General features: G+C 33.4%; 1 protein-coding gene across 1 annotated transcript; it reads right to left on the bottom strand.

The window, feature by feature from the left end:
• Positions 1-2,065: 2,065 nt before the first annotated feature.
• Positions 2,066-5,130, bottom strand: LOC114402721 (probable polyamine transporter At1g31830). Its single transcript, XM_028365383.1, has 2 exons — positions 5,047-5,130; positions 2,066-3,657 (listed from the first exon to the last, which is right to left on the bottom strand). Exon 2 carries the CDS (start codon positions 3,621-3,623, stop codon positions 2,223-2,225), a length of 1,401 nt encoding a protein of 466 aa, XP_028221184.1. The 5' UTR covers positions 3,624-3,657; positions 5,047-5,130; the 3' UTR covers positions 2,066-2,222.
• Positions 5,131-12,037: the final 6,907 nt, after the last annotated feature.

Raw genomic sequence — 12,037 nt, 5'->3', positions numbered from 1 at the left:
TGAGCACTCTCATGAGAAACAGCTTGTGCTCTTCCTTGAGTGGCACGGTAAAGCCATTGATTATGGTTCCCTATATCTCAAGCAAGTCCGCAATCCCCAGATGCTTCTCTGTCTCAAACACATAGTTCAAGAGCACCTTGGTCATCGATTTCCTCATGAAGGAACGATCAGAAATGAACTCGGAGTATATCTTGTGGTACACGTTTTTCAAACTCTCGCGTTCCATTGGATCCTCAGGCTGGAAAAGTGCTTGGAGGTTGCAGAGGAAAGAATGATCAATTCCCTCTCTTAGTATCCTTTTGTTAAGAACAGAGGACTAATTATACTATGCTAACTACACTAACATATATTTGATAATTCTTATCTGCCTTCTTCTCATTCATTGCTTGATATTTATAGGCTTACATTGCTATTGGTACTTAACAAACTATAACAATTCTGTTGTAACAGAATTGAGGGAGCACTATGGCTGTCCCCTAACAGAATGGTGAGCACAAATGCTGTCCCCTCTAATGCATAGTCATTCCGGTAAGTGGGCTTAGTGTGGTTCCTTATTGGTCTGTAGTTGTTATGTCTCCTGTGGTGCTGTTAACAAGCTTGAGAAGTATCTCATAAACTATTTGGAGATGTGACCATAGGGATGAGAATATAGAGATGGGGTCTTCTTTTTCTGGCAATTCTGTGAGGGAAGAAGAAGGGTTGGAAGGTGGAGGGAGTGGCCTGAAGAGGTTGGCTGAGATCATGGCCACTAGAGGCCCCCAAAACTTTTTCATGCACTGGCTTCTTGGAGGACTTCAATATAGACACTAATCTTGTGAGTTGAAGCCTCTTTGAGTCTCTTTGTGCAGGAGATTCTGAAGGGTCAGTGAAGGTGAAAACAAAGGTGCAGTAAGAAATGGTGGAGAGAAGCTCTTCATTTCCTGAAGGAGAAGATGGGATGGTGAAATGAGGACTCTCCTGCAAAAACATTTCATGGAGTGTTTTTGGGTTTTTCTTTGGGCTGCTTGTTGAAGGTGTTGGTGACACTTTCTGGCTGACCATTTTTTTTTTCACTACAAGAAATTTCGCTGTTACCGACGAACCAAACCTGCTGCTTTCTCTCGTAGGGTTGTTTCACAACGTTGTTCTGGTTATATCTTTTCCACCATAAAGCTATGGTGATGGAGAAAATATGGAAATATTGTTCTATAGTAAGTAACACGTCTGTTTTGGTTCATACAAAAGCCAAAAGCGGCGATGCCTTTGCACAAGAAGCGTTGGAATGCCGATCTATTGTCAAAATCATTAGAACTGTCACATTCTTGTGTTATGAAGGTATCTATCCTCATTGTTTCTGATATTTCCATTTGGATTTTGCCACGTGCAATGTTCGGCATATTCATTTGTAGTTAGGAACACTTTTTTTTAGTTCTATTATTTTATGTGTCTTGCATGTGCCTCACCGGCCACCAGTATGGATTATGTTTGAGAATAAAGAGATTTGATTTGAGTAAAATTTTTTTCCTTGAACACATGATAATGTTGTGTTTGGATGGCAAAGGACAAAAAACAAATCTTGTATTGGAACCATGATCCTTTCCATTTCCAGAGTTATGCCCACAAATCGTACTTGTTTGTCTTTCTTGCTAATTTTATAAAGAAATAATGATAAGCTTTATGATAAATACAAAACCACTAGTTCTAGGTAGCATAAATATCTATCAGGATTCATGTATTAATCAAAACTAACTATTAAGAGTTGTTATCACTAATTCATGAATAATTAAAAAAGTTTATAAAAAAATTACATTTGAATATCCTGCGAAATTCTTTAATAATGTAAAAAGTTGCTAATCAAAATTAACTCTATGAGTAGTAAATGATGTTAGATTAGTTGATAAAAAATTTAAAAAAAAAATTACAAAAAAAATTACACCTAGTTATTTTGTCAAATTCGACAAGTCCTTAAAATTGTTAATGTCCTTGTTAAGTCATCAACTAACATTGATACTTGACATCAAGGATTAAAAGTGATAACAAAAAAAATTTAGGAATTTTGACAATATAAAATTTCTTACACGGTGTCTAGAAATTAAACTACTCGTATTAGGGGCATAGACATAGCAGCATCAGAGATACAATTGAACAGAAAAACAGGAAAGATGCATGAGGGGGAGGTAAAGAGAAAGGTTAGCTTGCATTCAGTTCTTACAAAAGCTTTATGATAAATACAACTACAAGTTCTAAGTAGCACGAATATCTGGAAGATCAGGATTAACAGAGAATCTAAGCCATCTTCTCTGCTCCATATATTTCAAACAAGGCCTTAATACAAGCCCTATGATCACAGCTGAGAAGCTTACAATGAAGACCTTGAAAGAAGCAAGAGCTAAGACCACAAATATCAGCAGTGTTGGAAGCACACACATCAATATAGCTCCCGTTTTCCCAACAGGCACTTTATAAGGCCTCTCGGCATATGGGAGTTTCCTCCTTAACTTGACAAATGCCACGAACTCCATAAGCATCCCAAAACAGTACAAGAAGTTCTCAGCAGCAACTATCTCTTGAAAGCTCAACCATGAAAGCAAGACCACCCCAGATGCAGAGAACAAAATGCCAACAAGAGGGGTCCCATAACGTGACCTTTTCGCAAAGAACTCAGGAACCATGCCTCTTTCTGCCATCCCCAAAAGTTGGAAGGAGTCACTGCTCATCTCAGCCATAAACATCCCCATATTTGACAAAGCAGATGCTGCTTGAACCCAACTCCTTAACCAAACCCCTCCAATCACTCTAGCAACTTCTGAGAAGTAACCATCATACCATAGCTCACGGTTAACCGGCATAGCTCCAGTTCCTATCAGAAGAGGCAAAAAGTACCCCAAAACAACCAACATAACAGCATATAAAAGAGCTTTTGGGAGGGTTTTACCAGGATTATCCACTTCTCCAGCAAGGGTACTAATTGAGTCCCAGTAGTTCAAATTCCAGAAGAGAGTGTTCAAGTATAAACCCCAGTTCACTTTCTTCAAATCAACCATGATCCACCTAGTTGGTTTTATTCTAGGTATTGCTATAACTCCCATAACCATGAAAGGAAGTAATGAAAAGATTCCCAACAATATTGCAGCCCACCCCACTATGGTTAGCCCCCTATAGTTCATGTAAGTGAGAGCTAAAACTAAAACTATCACTGCTATTATCCTTGGAAAACCACCTCCTAAAGCTGGAATAGCTGACTTAAGGTAATCCAAAAATAGAACTGGATATAAAGCATTGTCAATGACTCCACTGAGCCATTTCATCCAACCTAGTTGGAAACCCCAGTTAGGACCCAGTGCAGATGAAACCCAAACCACATAGCCACCATTCTCAGGGAACATAGTACCCATTTCTGCAGTTAGGAGTGCCTCTGGAACACTCCAAATGAATGGGAAAAGCAAGAAACCAAGGAGAGCCAACAATGGACCAGCTGCTCTCACAGTGTCTTCCACACCAAAAGGTCCTCCCGAGACCTCATAAAAGATCAAGAACATCAGAGGCATAATTGAAACCTTGCTCATCTTCTCTAACTTTGGAGTTGAACCTTCTCCTCCCAGTGTCACATATTCAGCATTATTGGACTCCATTTCACTTGGCATTTGCTATATAATTCTCAGTGACTCTGCATTTCAACTTCAATTCATCAAGTATGGAGATTTGTCAGCTTACAACTTCACAGAGAAATTTGCCAAAAGACCATTATCATGGAATTGCTATTAATTTTTTAAAATTAGAAAACTTTTAAAAAACTGGTTTGAGATTCCAATTATGAATATAGAATGATATAAACTTAACCTACTGCACCCTGATACATCTATTTTTAAATTGGTTACTTTTAATCATGCAAATTATTGATCACTTAAATTCACGTTCTTATCCCGTGCAAGTTAAGTCACTTTTTTTATTATATAAAATTGAAGTTAATTAATTAAAATATTCAAAAGATTAAATGAAACAAGTAACAAACATATCAACTAACACAAGTATGAAGAAAATAAACTGAAGAAGACAAAAGTGCAACAAATCCAAATTTAACCGCACCGCCCTCAAACAACTAAAAAGCCTGTTGATATTTTTATATTTTATGATTCTTTTAGGTGTTTATCAGTTTATCTTTATGTCTGTGTATTTTGTCTACTGCTGTAGACTTTAAAGTGTATATTTTTGTGCTATTTACCAAACCCAATTCTAAAAAAAGGAGTAGTGTTTTTAAACAAAACATCTCTTAACCACGATGTTGATTCAAATTTGGTTTAGAATTCATACGTTTGCGTATGGGTGCTATCTGTATAAGTGAAGTCACATCACCACAAATCGTAATAATGAAAAACAAATTATAGCAGTTAGATTTTTTCTCACTTTTTCTGAAAGTAATTTTACACAACTCATCAATTAATTCATTTTCCACAATCTATTAAGTTTTGAATTTTTATTAGTGTCACAGTATGTTCAAGTGTTCGGAGAACAACTTTTTAAAAATCAGAAATATAACAAAAACTGTTTTTAAAACAACGAACAAATAAGACTTTAATTTTTTTTAGAAAAAAGGCTTTCAGCGAAAATGTATTCAGTTTATACTTAATTAATGTTGAAATTATGACCAAGCATATCCTCTTTATTTTTTAAAATAAAAGTCTTCCTCACATTTTCATTTTCCAATAAATTGAATTTTCTTCCTTCCTTTCCTATGTCCTAATCGTTCGTCCATTCTCAGGACAGAGCACCACGGCATCAATCAACCCAAAAATCATTGCCACCTCAATGCCCATTGAATTCAAGCTAGCTCAGCTCCTTCAATCTTTAAACAAGCTTATTCACCACTTTAAATTCCTCACGCAAATTTCATTTGAAAAAAAAGAAAAGAAAACCTTTAATAGCTTCATGTGATACAATTGAATGAAACAGAACAATATGAGCATCTAAGGAGAGCCAAAGCCAGAACATAAAATGTTGAAACTTGAAAGCGTGTAACGAAGAACATTGTATGAAATAAAAAAGAAAATAAGAGTGAATGCATTTTACCTGTCTGAGGAATTAGTAGCAACAATGTGTATCAGAAAGAGTGAAAGAAGAAAGGGAGAATAAGAAGCGATTGTATAGAGGTTAGTGTAGTGACTAATGACTAAACTAACTAATTACGTGTCAAAATGTGCACTAGAGTGTGTCTGAGTAAGCCAAACACGTTTCTGCTTTGCTTTGAAGATCAGAACAACTTTTCTGTCTTTTTCCTCAATCCACCAAAGTGAGTTCTATCTTAATTATAATACTTGGATTGATTGAAGTTTGTAAGAGCAAGTTTAGATTAAAATTATATTATAAAATCGTGGAGTTTGGTAAAAAAAAATTATGACTTCCTCTATTTCTTAAAGGTTTAATTAATTAATTCATTAACATTAAGAAAATTGATTAATGTTACTTTAAAATTATTCCGGTAAACAAAACTATTTTTTTTTAGAAAAAATATTTATATCATTTCATTAATAAGAAGTGTCTCAATAGTTTTTTTTTTTGAGACCTGCCAGAAAACACGTTGAATAAACATGTCAAAATAATAACATAGGAAATACAAGATGGAATAACATAAAAAAAAAAAAAAAAAACTCTAAGCTGACCATCTAACGACAAATCATAATTAATGATTCTATTGGCTACTTCATTAACTTCCCGCAAGACATAAACACAAAAAGTGTCTCATATAATGTGGAATCAAATGGATCTTGATACTCTAGCAAAATAATTAATTAATGAGTCTCATTGCAATATCATTCTAAAACTGACTTTTAATTAAATATATTTTTGTAAAAATAATTAAAGCATGAAACATTTAGATCGAACCTTATAACATGGTAAAGTCATACTTTGAATTGATTAGAGGAAATATAACAATACTTCCTTCAGTTGTGAATATAAACAACAAAATGTCGTATTTTTTCTCTCAAATATAAATAAATTTAAATTAATTATATCTTATTACCAACTTTTGTCGCGTTTGATTAGCGTGGCGTTGAGGTTGTACTTGTACTCGCTCTTTCACTTTTGTTCATTTTCTCATCAATTCTTCTCTTTTGCTTGTTACCAACTTCTACTACCACCACTTGTGGAATGCCCATATCTCAAGCCATTTAAATTTAAGAAAAAATAAATAAATAAAAGAATGAAAGTAAGACGTCTTTAATTATTTCTTTATTTTTTTAATTGAATTTTAATATTTTTTTTCAAGAAATTAACAATAACAAAAAATAAATTATTTATCTTAAGTCGAAAATATGATTTATAAGTTAAAATTACTTATTTATTAATAATTTTAATTGTGATAAATATATTAAAAATATTTTTAAAAAATTTAGATTAATAAAAATGAAAGTTTCCTAATAATTTTAGAAATTATCTTCTAGTAATTTTTTTTAATTCACTAATTATCCTTTTCTATTTACAATAAAATGACTTATAAGTCATAGACAACTTTTCGTAGAATGGTATCCTTTAAAGGGAAAAAAAACTTAACTTAATTTTAATTAGTAAAATTAACTTGGCTTAAACTTGATATAAGTTAAGCCATTAATCTCGATAATTAACTAAAGTTATTCTTCTGCTATTGAAAAAGATCAGTAGAAAAAACAATAAAAATATGGTTACTTCAAAATGGACTTAGATTCTCTACAGCACAACAACCTCCTGCAGGTCCTACAGCAGCATATTAACCTTTCATAATTAAACATATAAATATATTTTTGTACTCTTATTTTTAATAATCATTAGATTCAAATCCAATGGTCAAAATCACTGCTGCAGGCAATCCACACACCTCTCAAAATACCACCAAACACTCACATGTCCCCCTCTAAAATTTCTACTTCAACCGAGAATCGTTAGCCACCAGAATCTTTGTACCCTCTTGATTCTGATTCTGAATCTTATAAAGTTAGTTATTTGGATTGATTTTTATCTACCTACCAAGAAAGATTGGATTAGAGAGTGTGAGATAAGACACGAGCATAACTATCCACATCAACTGAATATTAGAGATTAGGTGGTGAATTAAATAGAATAGAAATCCAAATTAAAAGAATTGGAGATGGGAAGTGTGAGGGTGTCGTACACGAGTCTGAGGGACATCATGGGATTGGAAGCTAACAGTGATAATGAGATGTGGAACATCAAGAATCCCCTTCTCAAACATCAACAAAACTGCTTCTGCCTCAACGCTGCCACCCTTTTCCACGCTTTTCTTGCCTTCTTTTCTCTAACAAAATCCACTCATCAGCAACAGAAACAAGAAGAAGATTAGTTTGACTGACAACAAGAAAACACACTTTTGCTTGGTCTGACCAGTATATACCAGATCATGAGTTCAGTTTTTACTTTATTCAATCTGTTGTAAATTGTAAATACATTCTTTTTACATAAACAGTCAAATTAATTCAGAAGCATATATGCAAGTTAATTAGCTCATATCATCAATCTTTGAATTTATGATGGTTCTTTACTTTATGACTAAGTTTAGTGAAATTAGTCCTCATCATCTGTAACATGAAGATTAATTTATTTAGAAGATAAATATTCAAAGACTTTAAAGGTTTTTTGGTTTTGTTTTTCAATATCAACTCTGTACGATTCTGCTGATCAGTCGATTAAGTAATCTGAGAGTGAGCTAGTATATAATTTATCTTCAACAATGATTAATCTGAGAAAAATAAAACCTGGCCATAATTTTAAAATTAAATTTAAGTAGATTTTTTGTTTGTAAAAGGGTATTACGAGACAAAAGGCATCAATGACATTTATGCTTCATATGTTTGGGTCTCCATTCATGGGATGTTCAACCAATATTTATCGAAGCAACTCTTTTGTAACTTTTAGATTGAAGGTATTTTTAGAGATATGGGGATGAGTTTTCAAACATAACTATGTTGAGACTGTCAGACCTATAAGATTATTGTACAAATTGCAAATAATTTTACTTATTACTTCTATTCAACTGTTCCTTATAGTTCAAATTCAAATCCTAAAAATAATTTGGCCCCTATTGAACTGAATTTGAGTTTTTCTTCCATCTTTTATCAAACACATTAATGTATTAGTATAATATTTACCGCAAGAAAAAAAAAACAGAAAACAAAAGAAAACTACAGCAACTTTTTTTTTTTTTCCTGATAGGCAGAAAACCTCTTTTATTGATCAAGTAGTAGTACACAACACACAAAAGGAAAACTTGTTTGATTACTTGAATACAGGTTCTCTCCCAACTCAACTAAACTAACCATTGGGTGTGTTTGGTTTGATATTTGGACATTGAAACTAAGGTTTGACATTCATTAAAAGTTCTACCTGTATGTTTGACAAATATTTTTTCTGATTGAGTTAAATGTGATTTACATCTAAACTGAGATTGAGTCCAAATCTATTCTCTTATTTTTCTATTGAAGAACATAGAAAATTCAAAACGTAGAGAGTTACATTAAACATACTTTTAACTAAATTTAAGTTCAATTAAACTCCACTTTTTAACTCTAAAAAAAATTACTTTTTAAACTGTAATTCAAACACACACTTACTTTTCTGTTGTTATATGTTACACACTATAGACACCCTCTAAGCCTTTTTTTTATTATTATTTATCATCTAACAATATACAAATTAACTTGTAAAAAGGAAAGTGAATTTCTGCACATATAAAGTGAGTCTCTCCATGTACAAACGAGATTCCACACTAATTCAAATTTCTCTCTTTAATTTGATTCAAATTAATTAGGTAATCGAATCAACCAAACCCATCGCCTTAAAAAATAGCTATAAAAGTATATTATTGGTATAATACAACTCAACTAAATTCATTATTTGTGACTTTATATATGACCTGGCTTTTTATAATTAACTTTCCTTCAAATGAGCTGCACAAGTTCATATAGAGTCGTTAGAAAATGATTCTTTGGTTACAATCATCATTATGTTGTTCCTTGTTCGTCTTAATCCCATAACCCTTTTTGTACTTGTTGTGACGCCTTTTTGTACTTCTTGTAAGTAAATATGTAAAAACTCGGGGGATAAAAATCAAGTTCCCCTGTAAATGTAACCAAATACATACGGGTCTCGACTGTCTACACTAAGAATTAAGTGCAAATGTTCAATGTCGATCCACTTCCTCGCATATGTACATTATGTTAAAGTTAGGCAATTTTTCCCCTTAAAAATTTAATTAAAAAGTACTTATAATATAATTGATAGTATCATTCGATTATAGATACACATATAATTATTATTTTTATAATAATTACAGTCTATGTTCCAAATGATAGTACTATCTCATTAAAAAAAATGATAGAACTATCATTCAATTGTAGATCAATGCTGATAAAAAAAAAAAAAAAATCCGACTATAGATACACATATAACTTAATCACACTATGAAGACCTTTACTATCAAAATCAAACTCTTTTGGTAACATTGCATGACCACCAAAAAAGAAAAAAAAAATGCATAACCTAAACTTGCTTATTTTGCTTGGAGTTGCGAAAAGGACTGGAGTTTATACATTAGCCAATCAAATCAAAACTAGAATGAATAATAATGAAAAATCCACACACACAGTTACACTAATTTCTCTTCAGGGATGCTTTGTAGGACAGGACTCCAGCACTTTTGGGGGTTTCCTTTGGCTCTGGACAAATATTTTTTCTTCCACAACAGATTCAATCGTTGTTCCACTGAAGACACATGCATAGTTGACTTGACACCACCATTCATCACTTCCACCAGCTGCTTTAACTCGCTCTTTCTCACCACAATCTTCATCCTCACAACCCCTCCAACTTCCTCTGTGCATGAAACTACTCCATTTCCCTTTCCCTTTGGAACAATATTGCTTTCCTTTGCTAATCTATTCTTCTTTTGCTTCTGACCTTTCAACAACTCATACCCTCTCCTCAATGAAGCACCCTTTAACTCCATTCTTCTAAATTACAATTCTGTGTGTGAATATAGAGATGATGGAAATTGAAGCTGCCTTGAGCCAAACTTGTATATGCGTATATATAGAGATGATGGATGAATCTAAAATGATAAATTTATTGGTCTCGTTATCTGGCATTCCTTTGCTGTATTAAATTTAATTATTAAGCATAGTCAATGGGTAAAATATATAGAGGGAGGTGTCATTATGATAATAACTCTAAGGACTATCATACTGAACTAATAAATGTAGACATCAAATTCTCCAACCGCTCACATGGTCTCTATTCAAGTTTGCGGCACTTTTATTTGTTTGTTGGGCCAATTATAATGAAAATGGCACGTTTGCATGGAGTGAAGTTCTTTCATGTTAAGTAAGCGTTTTATCTTTTCTGCAAACTATACAAGGGAGAAGAAGCAAGTTAGATTCTCGGTGGAGATGGGCACAGAAAATTGTTTCAAGTTAAAACTGTTCTCACTATCTTATTATAAACAATTGCGAATCATATATAGTTGGCACTGGCAGTTATGGTGGAGGTTAGTGTTAGAGATGCCCGGAGAATTTAGACCCAAATTTCTCCCACAACATAGATAAGATCAACTAGGGCTTATAGAGTCTCATATAAAATTTGTTTTTGTTTTTGTTTTAGAGCATAAGTATTTTTTTTACCAGAAATAAATTTGCTCAAATTGAATAAGACCCGAGTCACAAAATTTTCTGTCGCAATTGCGTATCCATTCTAACTTGAGATTAGAACCACTGATTAATCTAGAATAATTTGGAATCAATTCATTCATGCGGTATATTATAAAATTCGTCTAATAATTGAGCCGTGTTTACTTTTTATTTTTATTTTAATGCAGAGCTGTGTTTAGTTTAGCCAGTTTCTACTTTATAATTCTCTTGAATCTTTCCTCTATCTGCGGTTTGGTATCTTGCTTTTTTTTTTTATTTGTTTCCATTTTATATAGTTTGTGAAGAAGAAAATATGCATCTCTTGTAGCTGTCATTAATCGTATTTATTGGCTCGCCCTGGTTGACAAAATTTAGTTGAATGCTGTATACTTTCTAGATTTTTCTCTCCGCAGCCTCACTTCGTACAGGCCTACAGGGTAGAGAACAGAGATGGCTAATAATTTTTGTTGAATGTGGTCCGTGGAATTGAATTTTAAGGCGAAGTTGTATATGTATGTTAAATATATATATGTGTGTTATACTATGGTTGATGTCAACATCAGATTTTGCTGTGAATAATTCAAAAAGGCTTACGGCTTTTTTTTTTTTTAGCATGATTCGTCTCTAGTGAACCTCACAAGATATATTTAATCGATAAAATTATAAATTTGGTCTTCTTAGTTATTTTTAATTTTCATTTTGATCTTTTTTTAAAATTATTCATGCATTTAGTTCTTCTTTTATATCCAATCCCGCAATTTGGATCCCCCAACCCAGATTTAGACGTTGACGGTTACAAATGAACGTTGATGGTCACATATCATGTTTTGATTCGTCCATTAATGGGTGCGTCATTTTAACCGAGTGTGGTATTTTTTTTTTACAACAACAACTACTTCACAACACAAACACAACCTTGTTGCTCTTCTAATGTCGTCTTCTCATATCAAATTATCTAAGCATTGTTGCTATACTGCCAGGTTTCACTACTGCTTCATTCAGAAAACGATAATGTTTTGGGTAGGGTTGTTGTATTTCATTGGACATGCGATCGAGAGTAAATTACTCGTTCCCTGAGGAGGTGCTGGAGCACGTGTTCTCCTTCATCGATTGTGACAAGGACCAAAGTTTGATCTCCCTCATCTACAAGTCCTAGTACGAGATCGAGTGTTGGTGTCGCCGGAGAGTCTTTGTTGAAAACTGCTACATCGTCTCTCCGGCCACCATTGTCAACCGCTTCCCCAAGGTTAGATCCATCGTCGTCAAGGGGAAGTTGCACTTCGCTGACTTCAATTTGGTCCCTGAGGGTTGGGGCGTTTATGTGGGCCCTTAGATCAAGGCCATGGCAGTTGCCTACCCCTGGATTTAGGAGATCAGGCTCAAGAGGA

The sequence above is a fragment of the Glycine soja genome, chromosome 20 (genome assembly GCF_004193775.1).
Source record: "Glycine soja cultivar W05 chromosome 20, ASM419377v2, whole genome shotgun sequence".
In the NCBI taxonomy this organism is placed as follows: Eukaryota; Viridiplantae; Streptophyta; class Magnoliopsida; order Fabales; family Fabaceae; genus Glycine; species Glycine soja.
Note: the sequence above shows the minus strand (reverse complement) of the source record. Positions and strands in the feature narration are given on the sequence as shown.